General features: G+C 40.6%; 1 protein-coding gene across 1 annotated transcript; it reads left to right on the top strand.

Moving 5' to 3' along the window:
• The first annotated feature begins 13,343 nt into the window (after positions 1-13,343).
• LOC131229559 (uncharacterized) lies at positions 13,344-17,265 on the top strand. Its single transcript, XM_058225560.1, has 3 exons — positions 13,344-13,784; positions 14,159-14,244; positions 16,607-17,265. Exons 1-3 carry the CDS (start codon positions 13,469-13,471, stop codon positions 16,892-16,894), a joined length of 690 nt encoding a protein of 229 aa, XP_058081543.1. The 5' UTR covers positions 13,344-13,468; the 3' UTR covers positions 16,895-17,265.
• Positions 17,266-17,570: the final 305 nt, after the last annotated feature.

Genomic DNA, 17,570 nt, shown 5'->3' with positions numbered 1-17,570 from the left:
AATGGTCTATCCTATTTTAAAATAGAGAATTTATAAAAAGATATTCACCTGTCTGCAAATGCAGCATATGATTATCCAATAATTAGAGGTTGAGACTTTCGAACTAAACTAACTTTGGGATGATGACCTATCTACAGCTAATGTAACATTTCAGACAATTTAATATGAGTTATTATATACTTAACAGACTATTAACTTTTTATCTTGAAAAGAGGTCAATGTATAGCATAAAGTTTATATCATATACCATTGGATATTATATAATGCCCAATAACAAGGCCACATACAACAGTTCATCAAAGAATCCAGATCCTTTGCTTGCCATAAGCAAGAAAATCATGCTTTCTTGCATTGTGATTGGTTCACGTCATCACTGACGTTGTCAACACTGCTGTATTAAATGTAGATGTGTACAAGAATCGAGCTAGCTCGGTTGGCTTGCTCAACTCGACTTAAAAAAGCTCGATTTGATTCGGTTCGAAATTAAGTTCGAGCTGAGTCAAGCTAATTTTTTGAGCTCGAAAATGAGTTCGAGCCGGCCCCAACTCGAATCGAACTCGGATCGAACCAGTTCGGTGACTCGGTTACTTTGATAATGATGTTGCTCACCAAGTTTTTGATGAAATGACTCAACAAAGTGTGGCTGGTGGCAAGGAAGGTATGTATATGAAACAAATACCCTTTTTTCTTGATTTTTATGTTGCTTAGAAGGTGTTTGATAAAATACCCGTGAAATCACTGTTACTGTTTTATGTACAGTGAGATTTTAAAGGTGCAGTCCATGTGTTTGTGAAAGTGTTGCACAGGTGAACTCAGCTCAAATTGGCCAGAGCTGAGCTAGCCAGTCAGGCTCGAGGATCGAGTCGAGCCGAGTTTGAGCTGGGGTCAGCTAGTGGCCGAGCCGAGTCGAGCTTAGGCCAGCTCGACTTAGTTCGACTCGATGTACACCCCTAATTAAATGATGTGTGATGATGTGGTCCAATTAGATTGCAACAAGCAGAATTTTCTTGCTTGTGGAAAGCAGAGGATCTGAATTCTTCATAAAATCCTACCAAAATATGACTTCCAGATCTATATACGCACCAAAAAATAGATAGGCACAAACATTAGAAAACCCCACTAGGTGGCGAACAAAAGTATGAAAATCTCTCAATGCAGGCTCCAAATTCGACTTCATTGCACAGAAGCAAACTCAGAGATCGGTGTTGTGAAAAGTTTCTTTGCCTTTGGCTTAGACTGATGAAGAAATCTTATTCTGTCATTCATAGGTTTGTGCTTGGGAAATAGCGACATCCCTCATATAACGAGACCATGCACGTTACGCCTTCTAAAGTGACATTAAAGACTAGACAACATCCAATGAACAAAATAGAGTAACACATCATCTACTCTTACAATGAAAGAGAAGTAGTTTTTAAAGAATCATAAAATTGCTAACCTACTTAATGTCATACCAAATTTGAACATTGTTATAGCAATAAGATGGTAAGAAATATATAATGTGAACAAGTTATTTATCTTACTCGTAAACTAGCACAAATATCACTGTTTACCTACACATATTAATATGTAACCATAAAACATCGTACATGCAATTCTCAAAATTACTAATATGAGAAATCGCAAGTTATAGCAATATTGATCTGCATTCATACATTACAATTATCAATATAATATTAACAAACTCGGGACACATTTTTGAGGCATCCTATATTCCTTTCAAATTGTATAGGAAAAGCATACAAGATAAATAAATACTACAAATACTAATTATGTAAATCCGATTGTAATATAACAGGATAACATCACAAAATTAACGGAAAAAATCACAACTCATAAAATAAAGCAGGATATTAATTCGTACAACTATCTACCATAAAGTTAAACTCATTAGCTTAAATATTATAATGCACGTACTATTGTCTTTAACTGCTTTAAGTATTATTCCAGTTTCAAAAGTACTAGGCAAAACTTTCACAAAAGATGTAGCATGACATTGATGTGGGGGCATCTTGGTATGACACCAAGGATGCATCATATCTCCATATTGGGGGTGGGGTAGCCCACGAGGTGGGGCAGCCCACGAGTTGGGGCATATGAAATGCAGTGTATGGCCATGAGGTGGGACTCATTGTACAACTGTATGATTTGGGTACCTGTCCAACGTGGGGGTTAACCACAGGGAGAATTGGCCCGAGTTTGCCTGGGAGAGCCATAATATAGGGATAAAATCAATACTCCCCCAACAACTCTAAAGCTTTTGGTGTGTTGGTCGATTGTCCGCTATCAAAGTAGTATCAAAGTGGAAGTCCAGGGATCAAGTCTCTTCATCGATGTTGGTGGACGATGCAGGGGCATCTTGGTGCGACTACAAGGATGCACCATACATCCATCCATATTAGGTGGGCTAGCCCGATTGCCAATGGAGAGGACTAGCCTTAGTTTGCCTAGGCCCGAATCAACTATTAGCCACTCAAGTTTTAAACTCTCATAAAGACAAACAAACGTGACTGCATGTTACTCTTAGATAGGAAATTCATAGTTAAAATGATTTCAGCTCATGCCCACCCACTAATCCTTTCCAACGTAAGCATAACTTTGGACATAATCAAATTATATTTGCTCTCCATTTCAAATGGAAAAAAATGAGCCCTAATCGTGAGTGGGGCCTCATTTTAGGTAGTCATTTATTATTCTCCCTTTCAGCAGCCTCTCCTCTCTCCATGCAAAAAGCAATTCTCTCTCTCTCTCTCTCTCTCTCTCTCTCTCTCTCTCTTCTCTACAATCTGCAAACCCTCTGGCTTGGTTTCATCATTGATTTCAGAGATCAATACGTGACCCCTTCTTCGTCTTCAATGATTCCATCCCTCCCAAAGCTCTAAAGCCGATGATTCAGGTTACGTTATCATTTAACCGTGTAAACTGGTGCTAATGTGGGAGTCTAGCTCTCTTTCATTTTCTAAATTTGATTTGTTAATGTCATTTTCAAATGCTAACGCAAGGTTTCAGGAGAATAAGATGATACAATTTTAGCATAACCCCTCCATCCTGCATGTCAAGTTCTTGCAGGTAAATTTGTCCATCTTCTCTTCTAGTTCAGTTGGAATTTGGGGATATGGTTTATACATTAGTTGTTTATTGAATTTCTTAAGAGAGGGTGAGATTTGTCTCTCTTTTTTAAATTATTTATTATTATTTTTTTAATATTTACTTTTCTAAATAGCGGAAAACCAAGTGACGAGCAGGGTGTTGAAGATGCATTTGAGCTTTTCAATGAAACAAACGAATAAATTTGATTCCTTCATGCTCTTTTTTGGATGCTAATGTAGTGGATCCATGATGGATTTACTGATTTTGAGAGAATCAGGGGATATGATTTTTGCATAACCCTTCCATCATCCCGAGCGTCAAGTTCTTACAAGTAAATTCATCTATTTTCTCTTCTAGTTAAGTTGAAAATTAGGGATATGGTTTGTACATTATCTATTTGTTGAATTCCCTGAGAGAAGGCATGATTGGTCTTAGGACCATGCTTTGGAATGATCACCTTACAAGGATATACCCTGGCATGGTATGATGGTTGATATTCCATCACTAGAAAATTGCAAGCATGACATACATAAAACTCATTAGTGAATGACATGCATACCTACAACCAATTGAAGTGGTCATATTTGTGCCATTTTGGCATTTTTGGTTGCATGTTTGTGGGCGGGACTTCACATTAGATCTTTTGAGAGATTGGAAGAGATGCATTTTCTACTCTCAACCGAGTTTCAATCATTTGACTTAATTGATTTTTTTATTCTGTTGCTCCTAGTTTTGTACATGTCATCTTTTATGTCTCGTGTAATATATGAATTTTTTTCTCAACTAGTGGCCAATCATAATTCAACAAGTGGAACTTACCATCACAGGGTTATATGAGAAATAAGCTATCAAGCCACATAAGGCAAATATTAAATCAAAACCACATAGGGTAAATATTAAATCAAAGTTACATAGGGCAAATAGTCCATAAAAGGATGCGATAAAAATGGTTTATCCACAAAAGCCACAAAGGCATAAAACGATTCACAAGATGGTAAGTCCATAATAAAATTTCATTTAACCCAATACACAAAATGGCCACTAGATCGAGGATCTAATGTAATCACAATCAATCAAGTAACATCACAAATATGAATATACATATATAAGTGGAGTTTTCCACTAATTGATGTAGTAATTTAAGTTTCATAAATAATCCACAAGTACGAGAAGATATTCAAGAGCAACGTGTAAGCATTTATACCAGATAAATGTTGAGCATATGATTTGAGGATAAATTTCAATAACTAACACAAATAATCATGAAATAACTATCAATTACTAATGAAGATTAAAATATAAACTATCACTTAAACTAACATGAAAGCGAAAAATCCAAGGGGAAAAGTCATCACCTTACGAGTCAAATTGCCTACTAATGTTGCTAGCGAATGTGTGCGCCCTTAGAGTTGAATCTTACCATGAATTATGAAATTGTACGGTCAGAACAAAATTCTACAAATTATCTATGGTTAAGATCATAGCTTAGGGTTTGAATTATTTAGATGTAGGGTTGTGATGCAGAACTCGGGCCGTTGATATAGGGTTTAGATTACTCCTAATAGAATTCTAATAAAAAGCTCATATATTAACTCATTACATGACCTGAGTCAATCTTGATTCCCACATTTAACCCATCTTAGTCAAAATAGACTGATAAGGGGCTTGGGAAGATATTTTTTCCCAAATGATAATAAAGGTCCAAAACTAAACATCTCCAAATTGGTTCACTATAGAATTAAAAGTCCACTAAAAATTGAATTGAATTATGGTTTGTAAGAAACATAATATACCTCAATCAATTATGAGTCAACTTAGCGAATTAACTCATTTCTCATCCATTTACACTTCTTCCTTTCTTCTTTTTTCCTCCTTTTATTTTCTTTCCTCTTTCCCTCTTTCTTCTCACTCAATCCCATGTTTAGCAGGGTTATCAGGCCCAACTAGATAGTGAGCCAGTGACCTCTCTCTCTCTCTCTCTCTCTCTCTCTCTCTCTCTCTCTCTCTTGCAACTTCCTTTCTTTTTCTTTTAACCCGATCCATGTCCAACAGGGTGGTTGGATTAGACCAGACCCACCTGACTCAACCCAACCCGACTTAGTGAAGACGAGTCGAGTTAACGACCCTTGACTGAGCAACAAGTCATGCTCCCAAACTTGGCAGCAACCTGTGACTCGACTCATCCTCTCCCACTCTTCTCTTATTCGTCCTTCTTTCCTTTCTCAGGCCTGCCCAGCAAGGTCGTTGGATCAGAACTCGGCCCCTCAATGTCTAGTGAGTGAAATCCACTTAACTCGGCAGCTCGGTGCGGCATAACCCCCACTCGAAGTCACACTCTCTCCTCTCTTCCTTATCTTCCTCTCACCTTCCTATTTTTCCTTTTTCTTTCTTCCTTGTTTCCTTGGAAACCCAGTAGTGCCTCTGGCTCGAACTAGACTAAGTCATGCCAACGAGTCTCGACTCGACAGTGACCCACTTGACCTCTCTCCCTCTTGTTTTCTCTTCTCTCTTCTTTCTTCTTCTTTTTCTATGCTTCTTGAAAGTCTAGATGTGTCTGGACTCGACTCAGACATGGCCCAAACTCGGCAGACTCAGACTGAGTCACCTTAACAATGATGGTGGTTTGTCAAGGGAGACAGAGTGGGTGGTAATGGCAGATCCCACACCGATACTCATTTCTTCGAAACGCCGCTTTTAGGCGGTCAAGACCTATTCAAGTGATCTTGTTGAGGCTAGAAAACTAAGGTTAGAGCCAATTTCTCCAATGGGTTTGCGAGGAGAATCTTCCGGCCATTTTTCTAGGGTTTTCGTAAGAAGATGAGAAAAACCCAATTGCATCCATTTCCACTCCCTTATATAGTGTTGCCATAGTTCCCCTAGGCCATTGGATGAAGAATAAAAGGCTTGGGTTTGATTTTCTTTGCAACAACTTCCACATACAACTGGTAAAGTAAAATCGACTGTTGTTTCTGCTTTGCTGTGGGAGAACCCTAATCCGCGTGCATCGGACAGTGGGCTAGGATGTTCCCAGGTGAACGGTCAAGATTGAGAGAGAAAGATCACTCAGATCGCCAGGCTATCAAGAAAATAGAATCTTTTTCGCTTTCGGGATTTCTCTTGTGCTTGCAGTTGTGTGCCCACACAATCTACCTACGCGTGGGATTTATAGGGTTTTGATTGGATCTGACTGCACTACAAGATGAATGGTTTAAATTGATCACACAAACCTCGATGATGGCCCACAACTCAAATAAACGAATGGTGTTATTTAAATCCTGACCAGGCGGGAAACAGGGAGATAAAGGGATTTTGACCGTACTGACATCATTGTATGGTCAAATTCTCGAAAGAGATGCGACCTTCCAATATTCCGAGGATAGCCTTTTGACAGGTCTTGAGAAGTTTTTTAGACTAAATTTTCCTTGTCCTTGGTTCAATACTTCTACGGTTTTTGAGTGAATAGAAAGTTATGTCATATTTAATGCTTAGAAAGTGATATAGATGGAAGCCTTTTTGGGCGTGGGCAAGGCCCAACTCGTGGGGCCTACATGATGTATGTGTATAATCCACGCCACCCATCCTTTTTGCCGTGTCATTTTAGGGCTAGGGCCCAAATATTAGCTAGATCCAGAGCTCATGTGGGCAACATAATAGAAAATAATGGTGACAATGGCACCCACTGTTGAAACTTTTTAGGTTCACTGTGATATTTGTTAGAAGTGGACACTGCCAAAGTTATGACTTTTTGGGCCCACGACGAGCTGACCGACAAGGTGGACAGAACAGATCACCCCATTGTGGGCCTCGACTCATATTGTTTAAAAATAATCAAATTATTAATTACATCAACCTGACAACCACGACTAACCACATTACAACCACGACCTTTACCATGTTATATGGGTATGGGTCGTGGTTGTTATGTTATATGGGTCGTGGTTGTAATGTGGTAAGGGTCGAGGTTGTCATGTTATATGGGTCGTGGTTGTCTTGTTATGTGGGTCAAGGTTGTCATGTTATATGGGTTGTGGCTGTAATGTTATATGGGTCTTGGCCGTGGTTGTCATGTTATATGGGTTGTGGTTATCATGTTATATGCGTCGAGGTTGTCATGTTACGTGTGGAGGGCGTGGTTGTAACGTAGTAAGGGTCGAGGTTGTTATGTTACAAGGGTCATGGGTCTTATTGTGATTTATGTGTCGAACCTAATCCGTTCATTGGATTTAGAATTTAATTTAATGTCATGGGTTAAAAAATGAGTTACATCAAAAAATTTTATGGCTCCAAAATGTTTTTAATGGTATGTTTTCAATTTCAGTGCTTTCTATGGTGTGGTCCACATGAGCCTTTGATATGCCTCATTTTTTGGCTCATTCCCTAAAATGATCTTTCAAAATGAATGGAGGGCATGGATAAAATACATTATAGTGAGCCCAATAAGACCATCCATCTCTACATAGGTCCAGTTACCCAACTCGCGTAAATCACGTTACATTGACGTTGATTTTGAGGGAAAAACTTTTTTCATGTGGTTTATACCATCATAAGCTATGTTTGGCCCACTGGAATATTTGTGGAAAATCCATTCCATCCATTCATTTTGGAAGATAGTTTTCAGACATTAGATAAAAAATTTGGACAGATTTGAAACTCAAGTGGACCACATGACTAGAAATAGTTGAAAGAAATTGCCTTCCATTTAAACTTTTCCAGGCTCCACCGTAATGTTTATATGCAATCTAAACTGTTCATAAAATGGCCCAAATGCTCATAAACTACTTACCATGAGAATGAATTGAAAGAACAAAAATATTTTCCTAATACAAAGCTTATGCAGCCCTATGAATGTTTCAACTATGGGCGTACAATCTCCATTTTTTTAAAATTGTGTGGCCCACTTGAGCTTTGGATCTACCTCATTTTTGGGCTCATTTCATAAAATGATTTGACAAAACATGTGATCGGTTTGGATTTCTAACAAACACCATAGTGGGCCCCACAGTATCTACCCATCCGAATTCCTCCTGTACTTGTCACATGCTGGGCTCAACATAAAAGGATGCTAGGGGTAATTTCTTCCCAACTTTAAATAAAAGTTGTCAGGAGGTTACATAGGACATTTGTTTAATCCTTCTAATATTTAGGACATTTGGGAATACCACGGTGCTTATTTGGTCAAAATCCCGGAGATAAACTCTCTCTCTCTCTCTCTCTCTCTCTCTCTCTCTCTCTCTTCGTTTTCATCGGGTCAGACTTGGTTTTGACTTGATGTTGGGTTCGATGTTCCACAGGTGCACGACTAATGCACGAACAACTCCTAAGGTGAGGCCCATGCTGATGTATTTGATGAATCCACATTGCCCATCCGATTCAACACCTTAAATTTGGACACCCACCCACGAATGAGGCAGATTCATAGCTTAGGTGGGCCATTCCCCGGGAAATTTGAATTCTATCATTAATTATTGTCAATCTGATGGTTAGACTAATCCCGAATCGATTATCAACGTTCCTAAGGGTCCTACGTGTGATGCTCAGGTGGCAAACCATTGAATTGGATGCTGTAGGCCAACGAATGGTGGATCTGATGATCTAAGACCCAAGATTGATAACATATGGTTTAATCTGTCTAACAAGGTAGGATTTAAAGTTTCCTCGCCATTAGGATCCTAACAATGCAATGGGCTTCTGAAGATCAATATCGATTTCATAATGCAGTGATTGTTTGTCTTTGATGATCAATGACTAGATTACCTATATATGAATGAAGATTGATTGTGAGTTGTCACTATGTAAGATCAAATGGTTGACATGGACAGGTTAAGAGAAATCAAGCAATTTGTTAGTTATAAATTATACGTGTTCTCACACATCCTCTCTCACACATCCTTGTGCTAAATTTGATTTAAATCGTAACACGAGTACTGAAAAGCACACGAGATGTTACATCATGAGTCCTACAAGTTTCTACTTTACTATTTTTTAAAGAAAGAAAGAAAGAATAATTAAAAAAAAAAAGAGTAAAAAAGCCATTTTAGTTATTTTAACCCTTAAAAGGCACCTCTTTAAAATTTCAATTAATACAAACACTACTTGAAAAAATCAAAATTACTAGAGAAGGGTGCTCTAAAATCATAGAGATGGGCGCTCAGGGTGGCCTCTCAATAATGGGTAACCTATCGCCCATTGTTTTTTATTGTTCGGTTCCTACATTTGCCTTATTTTTTGAATGACATTTTAAAGTGAGTTGACACGTGGGTGTAACGAAAGGGCAGCAACTTATACGTGTGCATTCGGACGTTTTTGCAGCCCACGTGCATGTGTGAATACACACTTACACATGGACATTTACATGCACATGATGCATGCGTAGGATACATGCCCATCCATGCATGTGAGCAAGGGACCACGAGCCATGCAGTTGGGGTGCAACATCGGGTCCCGGGTCCGATCGCACAAAGTAAAAGCGTTAAACATCCAAATAGAATCCAACAATGGGAACCGTCCATTTTCGTCAAAATCCCAAAAAGTAAAGGACAAACTGATAACACTGTCAACACAACTTACGGAAGGGTTCCGATGAAAACGGATTGGATGGTGACCCAACACCACCTGGCTCCCAACTAGGTGGTATTGGGTGCTGTGGGCCCACCTAGATGTACGTGTTTTATATCCACTTCGTTCATCTGTTTTTTCAGCTCATTTTAGAGCATGATCCAAAAAATGAAGCAGATGGGAAGATCAAGTGGGCCACACCAGAAGAAACAGTGGGGATAGTGACAGTCACCGCTGAAACCTTCGTAGGGCCCACCGTAATTTTTGTTTGCCATCCAAGCTGTTGATAAGGCCACACAGACATGGATGAAGGGAAAACACAAATATCAGCTTGATCCAAAAGTTTTTTGCCCTTAAAGAAATTTTCAACGGTGGACGTTCAATCACCACTGTTTCCTGTGGTGTGGTCCACTTGGGCTTTTGATCAGCTGGATGATGGCCTAAAATGAGATTGAAAACGGACGGACGGTGTGGATAAAATACATACATAACGGTGGGCCCCACAGCGCCCAACATCACCTAGCTGGGTCGTGTTGAGGTCACCATCCAATCGCTTCGGGTTTCAAGGAATAAGTGGCGTGGGCCAACGTGGCACGAAATTCAAGGTATCACATCACATCGAAGGCAGAAAGAAATGTAAGTTGAGGGAGTACCCACAAATGGTAGGCAATGGGACACCTGATCAACGTTGTATGAAATATCGATGATCGAACCGTTCATTGATCTGACATTATCTTGGATGGCTCATATATGAGAAAAACAACAATCGGACAGTATTCCACGGCCTATCAATACACAGTTAAAATCAAAAGGCCAATATGTAAAATTCGTTGTTCGATGCTTTGAATTATCCGGTTGGTAGATTTTACTGTGGATCATAAATCATTTAGATGAACGGTTCGGATCATCGACAATGAATCCCAGGTAAAGAAGTGGTTCAGTGGCCTACAATTCTAGGTAGTCCGCCGACCACTAAACTAAGCCTCCTATACACATGGGGTACAGATCGTGAGTAATTATACAATCGTGAGTAAAATGTGTGGGGCCCACCGTGATGTATTTTTTTAATCCAATCCGTCGATACGTTTTTAAATCTCATTTTAGTTCATGACTCAAAATTTAAATTATAAAAATCTCAAGTGGACCACACCAAAGGAAAAAGTGGAAATTGATTGTCTACCGTTGAAATCTTCTTATCGCCACAGAAGTTTTGGATCAAGTTTATATATATATTTTTACATTCATCCATGTCTGTTTGACCTTATGAACAGCTTGGATGATAAATAAACATCAATGTGAGCCCTAGGAAGGTTTCAACGGTAGATTTCATTATTCCCACATTTTTCTGTGGTGTGGTCCACTGGAGCTTTGGATATAATTCAATTTTGTCCTGACATTCTAAAATGATCTTTTAAAACATATGGAAAGCATTGATAATGAAAAATACCTCAATGTGGGCCCCACAAAGTTTACTCTATTGCGTGGTGAGGTAGTCACTCACTTCACAATCCTCATCCGCACATGTCCTGAAGTTGACCTCTCTCAAAGTGGAATGCTAATCGCACTCGCTCGAGTGCATTTTTAAAAGGTTCCTGCGCTCACACGTGCAAAATTGGTATTCCTATGCTGTATCAAATCCGTTAATTAGATAATAAAAATGGTTAGAATATTAATGCTAAACAAATTAGAAATTTTGATTTTTAGGTAGGCCACAAACATGAAAACCACATGAACCGTTAAGAAAATGATCAGGTGTTCAAATTCTTTTCTATGTTTGGATTACCTGATGATATATTTCCATGATTTTAGATACATGAAATCTCCACGGCGAGGATTTTCTGATGATTTGATCCAATCTTTCACACGTGTCACTCGTGTCGCCGTGTAATGCAAGCACGCATTTTTATTTTCTTTTTCTGTATTTTTTCTAATCTTTTCCTTTCAACTTTAGAAAGCTAATGGGCCCGTAACCTCATCAAGGAATGTTTTAATAGTCTGCAGGAGCACCTTTTGATTGTATCCATCGGGCCCTGCCATCACCATATATCTGATCTAAAATTCTGATCGGAGTCATTCATCTAACGAGAAACATAGCTGATGGTCGATGATGAAATTTTTTTACTGATCAGTTAATCCTAATCTTCCATTGAAACAGCTTCCTCATATGGAGGATTTGAATTTCTAGGCCATTTTCGTTTAACTGTCCATATCAGATCCAGGTTACACCATCAGATCATCCATTTAGTTAATGTCAACAGGCTACCCATATTGGATAAAGAATGAACGGTTCCGATCAAAATCATGGCGACATGTAAGGTCGAGATCCGAGGACTACTGATTCTATGACTCGAGATCTTTCCCGATATTGATTGCCCGGTTGGAGAGCAATCTAAGGGTATTCGATCGAGGATAAGTACAGTGCACTTGGGAATTCAGAAGGTCCAAGTGAGCCACATGGTTGAGTGATCTAGACCATTGGTCGATTATGCCACATCAATCTCCAAAATCGTTGGGCCCACCATTTCTCAGTTGAATATGGACCGTTGCTGTATTAGCCCATCCACGATAGTGAAAAATAGATCAACGGCCTGGATCACTAAACAATGAGCCCCACAGTACAAACAGATCATCTGAGTATTTCTATTGAAATCCTTGGATCGAGGACCGTGCGAGTATCCACACGTGGAAAAGGAGTCATACGTGTCACGCGGTTTTCATTGTGTGGATTCCCTTCATCCAAGATCATGGATTGGGCCATACATGTACACAGAACTTAGAACATGCTTTTTCTCTTTTGACCATTCATTTCTTTTGTACGAATGTGGTCCACGTGGTGATCAGATGGATATGACTCTTAAAACATGATGTTCAAAAGTGTCTTGTCGCCTGATGAACGGATCTGATCTCGCACACGTGCACCCCGAATGCACGTGTGAGGCCACCGCATTTTCAATATGCGGCATACAGAGTGGAATTAATGACTATCGTAGTGCACGGAACGTCCCGTATCAACGACAGGGATCCACCGCATTGCTAGGGATCTGTGGGTCCCAACGGAGCATATCTGGAATGGATTAACACCACTCGTCACGATGAACGGACAACCCATCAAGATCGAACGGTCAATAACAATCTAGAACCTTCGTCTCGTGTCTGGTCTACTTCATGCATAGCACGTCGAAGACCCCACGTAGAAAGTGCTAAAAGAAGAAAAAGGTAAAAGTCAGGTAGTCCTCGGGACTAAGGAAGGAAATCATAGTACGCCAGCTGGGCCACGTGGATCAATGGAAGATTCACTTCAGCAGTGAGGCCCACTATAGATAACCCATGGAATGTTCTCTTTTCAGTAATTATGATCATAGCCGTTCGAAAATGGAAATTAAAGAAAACCGTTGAATTTTGTTGGATTTTATCGTATAGTAAATCAAACGGTTAGGATCTTTTTTTTTTGGCTAAGTTTCTCCAAAGATGGCATATCAATGGTGAGTCCTACCATTTGAACGGTTTTGATCATCCACACGAGTGGTTCATCTAGCATTCTTTTGTATTCACTTTAATAGACGTTGGGACCACAAAACCTGACCTGAAAAAGAAAAAGAAAGAACGAAATGATGCATGTTTATTCATGCAAAACACAAAAGAAGGAAGAACGAGAGATGGGCCCACACAGAGGTCCGGCCCACCAGACCCGTTTATGTTTCTCCTTTCCCTTTTCCTTTTCTCTTCTTCTCTTCTCCTCCTTTAAAGCTGCCTTCTATCTCTCTCTCTCTCTCTCAACTTCCCCTTTAAAGCTGGCTTCTCTCCTACCAGACCCATCTCAAAGATGGGTCGGACCAGCCCACGACTGCCCAGCTTTTGCCTGAACCGGATCGTGACCCGGGTCCGAGTCCGCTCCCCTCCAGTCGAGCCCAAGCGCATCTCGAACGCCGTTAGAACGGACAGGGTCGCTGAATATCTGAGCAATGGTGATAAACCATCCAACGATGGGGTGAAGCCAGGGTCCATACACGGTAGAAGGATCATGATCGTTGTTGATTCGGGCCCACAAGCCAAGGGTGCATTGCAGTGGGCCCTATCTCACACCGTTCAAAACCAAGACACTATAGTTTTACTCTATGTGACCAAGCCTTTTAAACAAGGTGTGATTTTTACTCTCTTTTTTTCTTCTTCTCTTTTTTTTTTTTTCCTTCTTTTAAAATTAAAAAAAAAAATGTTAATTTGCTGATGATTATCTAGATCAGGACCGTCCATCTGTTGGGCCCTACAATGGGACATAAACCCACTAGTTGAACAGCTGTTGGAGGATCACAATTGGGTGGTTAGAAAAATGTCGGACCAAGTGTCGACATTCGGTGGGAAATTTTTCTATAATCAACGGCTAGGATTGTGTTGAAGGTGTGAGGTTCAGTGAGTGGTCTATCCATGGTAGGGTTGAATAGATGAACGGTTCGGATCATGTGATGATATTAGTATTAAATGTGGATTAGATTGAGATTATTGTTTTAGTTTACAGCTGAAGAGAGCATGAAGGGGATGAATGCAAGAGGTTACGAGCTTCTTTCTGCTATGAAGAGTATGTGTCAGATGAAAAAACCTGAGGTATGTCATTATCATCATCTTCTTCAAAAAGCACCAATCAACCCCATGTGCCTCGTCTCACGTTGATCCAGACCGTTTATCTAGTAAGTCCCACCGTGGATGGATCACTTGACGAAATTCACGTAGATCGGACGTTTCTGCCGTCTATACAATGAACGGTTGGGAACATTGGTCCACATTTCAGCACTTGTATATGGATAGAAAGAATGATTGATAGATGGGATTTTTCTCAAGTGGGCCACCAACTGTGGGGCCTGCTAGATGTACGGTCTTTTATGTGTGTGCGATCTGAGCCGTTGCGAGGAACCACTGGGTGCATTGCGAGGAAAAACTGGAGAGAGCATCATTAGAAAGGTTTTAGTAAGTCACGGTATTTCCACCCTAGGATTGCATCCTTAGATAGATCTGAACCATTCATATTCTTCATATCAGCAAGTAGAAGCTACCTTATAATCATGCTTCATTTATGATTATTGATCGTGTCATTTGAATCTTGTATTTGAATATGAGCCATTAAATTTCATTTTCATATACAGTCACCCGTTCAACAAATGTTTCCCATCATGGCCTGGATAGAACAGTATCCCGAACATGAACGGTTCAGATCATCATTTAAAATGCAATCTACGGATGAAAATCATGCACCCTACAATGCTCTGGTACGGGGCCCACCTACTGTAGCAAAACCCATGCAATAAGGCTAGCAGGGCCGCAACGACTCGATTGGGTACTATCCCTACCCGTCCCTAGCTAGGAACCGACAGAGCCTCTGAGGGGCCACTGTGATGTATGGATTTCATTCATACCGTCCATGCATTTTTTCATGCCATTTTATAGTAGAATACCAAAAATGAGGCATTTCCAAATCTCAAGTGGATCACAACGTACGGATTAAACATATACCATTGAAAACTTTTTGGGGGCCACAGAAATTTTAGATCAAGATGATATTTGTATTGTCCCTCCATCCAGGTCTATGTGACCTTATGAACAGGTTGGATGGAAATTAACCATCACGGTGGGTCCTAGGAATGTTTCAACGGTGGCCGCCATTATCACCGCTACTTCTTGTGGTGTGGTCCAATTGAGCGTTGGAACTGCCTCTGCCTAATTTTTGGGCTAGTAAAGTAAAATGATATGATGAAATGAATGGACGGTGTGGATCAAACCCATACATCACAATGGCCCCTCATAGCCCCTGTCGTTCCTAGCAAGGGTAGTACCCAATCCACGTTCGGCTGGCAATGAACGCAGCTGGACCCATCCACTTCTTAGATGGGCATGGGCCACATTTGATGGGTGGGCCCTGTCAGTCTGACCCACTTGCTTATATATGGGCTCGGGTTTAGATTCGTGGCCCATTTAATTAAAGGGTCAGGATCGAGATTTATTTTTGGACCCGCTAAGAAATGGTCGGGCCCAGATTTACACCTATTTGTCAGATCCAAATCGTGAATTTATTAAGATTTTCCATGGATGGGAACTGGCAATTGGGGCTTTCAATGGGCCGGGCTGGCCCATCAGTTATGAAAATATCCGAATTCGAGGGGAGGCGAGTCTAACATTAAAGCCCGTCTATTAATCGTGCAGGGCTTGGGTTATATGTCTAAATGCCCATCAGCCTATCATGAGCTCAGCCCACCTGGCTGGGCCCATTTAAGGTTTCAAGGTACTTGATGAACGGCTCAAATCAGCTCGTGCGGTTTATGGGCCTGGCTCGGGCCTGTTTCCTTTGGTATGTTACCGATCCCGGCCCATTAACAGCCCCATTGGCTCGGGCCTGTTCCACTCTTCTTCATCAAATTGCGGCCGTTTATCCGACTCATTTGTAACCATCTATTCTGATTACCAAAAGTCATCCAATCGGCGGATAGAATCAGCTATCCATTGTAATTTTTGGTCTACAACCTATCCATGGTATGTAAAAATAAATGAACGGTCCCAGATTCCATACACGTCCATTGCATGTACGGAGAAAAAGTGCACCATATCTAATTAAATACACGCGGTAGCACCGGATACAGCTCCCTATAAATTATAATAAAGTAATGGTACTACTGCTTGCATCGGGACATTTGGAAGATCCAATCAATCTATCTAGACCGTTGAAAAGGTTTGATCGTCTGATAAGAGTGATTCTTTAGAAGATAGCTCAAATTGTCAATCCCAACCGTTCATATTGTACCCTACCAATCCAATAGGTTGAACCGTCCAATCAGCAAGATTTTGACATGGTAAGGGATCACACGTGGACTGGTCAAAATGGACGGTCCAGATCGATTATCAGACATTCCAAATTTCCTCATGCAACTAGCAGCAATCATAATTGGATCATTTATCTAATAAGAGATTAATCTGAAAGGTGCAAGTTGAGGTTGCATTGGTGGGAGGCAAGGAGAAGGGGCCCACCATAGTAGAAGAGGCAAAAAAGCAAAGGATCTCTCTTCTTGTACTGGGCCAGAGGAAGAGATCGACGACGTGGAGGCTTCTGATGACGTGGGCAGGCAATAGGATAGGAGGCGGCGGCGTCGTTGAATACTGTATCAGCAATGCAGATTGCATGACACTGGCAGTGAGAAGGAAGAGCAGAAAAGTCGGTGGGTATTTGATTACCACAAAGCGTCATAAGGATTTTTGGCTGTTGGCTTGATGATGGTGGGCCATGATTTTCTAACTCGGTTGAGTTGACTCGGTCGAGTCAGATCCATTTTGGTGTCATGAGTCGGAATTGAAAATATGAGTTGACTCAGGAGAAGAGGCGAGTCGGTCCGAGTGGGCGAGTCTTGTATTCATGGGTGGGGTGGGCCATGGAAGGTGTGTGATCATAGCGGTTGGATGATGTGGGTGTTGGTGTGTGTTTGTAAATAAAAAAAGATGTGAAAAGGTTCAAAAGAATATTTAAGGATGGATGGAAAGTGTGGAGTGTAATTATTTGGGTCATTTGGAATGGTTGGCGGGGCCACTTTTGGCTCTTTTTTTTTTTGGTGGGTCATTGGATGCTTGATGGTATAAAAAATTGCATTTGAGTTTATGAGATTGGTGGGGCCCACTGCGCATGAGTAAAGGGTCTCTTGATGATGATGGAATGTCGGTGGCATCAAATCGTTGTTTCCTTGGTCTTAGGGAGGAATTGTTTTTAAGTGGACTCTCTCGCTGGCTTGAGATGGAAGGAGGGCTTTGCAGCAAGTATGCAACAACGAAAAATGTGTGTGCGATCTGAGCCGTTCATCTTGATGGGTACATTATGAGGGATCCGGTAGGTAAAAGAAAAGGGTCGGTCTACTAATCCGGTAGGCGTATGAGTATGTTGAATATGGACCGTTCAA

This window comes from Magnolia sinica, chromosome 16 (assembly GCF_029962835.1).
Source record: "Magnolia sinica isolate HGM2019 chromosome 16, MsV1, whole genome shotgun sequence".
In the NCBI taxonomy this organism is placed as follows: Eukaryota; Viridiplantae; Streptophyta; class Magnoliopsida; order Magnoliales; family Magnoliaceae; genus Magnolia; species Magnolia sinica.
Note: the sequence above shows the minus strand (reverse complement) of the source record. Positions and strands in the feature narration are given on the sequence as shown.

Excerpts from the sequence above, each read along its gene's own strand:
- LOC131229559 (XM_058225560.1), top strand. The coding sequence starts at position 13,469 with ATGGGTCGGACCAGCCCACGACTGCCCAGCTTTTGCCTGAACCGGATC. Across the intron at positions 13,785-14,158 it reads GACCAAGCCTTTTAAACAAG|CTGAAGAGAGCATGAAGGGG; the intron begins GTGTGATTTTTA and ends TTTAGTTTACAG. Across the intron at positions 14,245-16,606 it reads GTCAGATGAAAAAACCTGAG|GTGCAAGTTGAGGTTGCATT; the intron begins GTATGTCATTAT and ends TTAATCTGAAAG.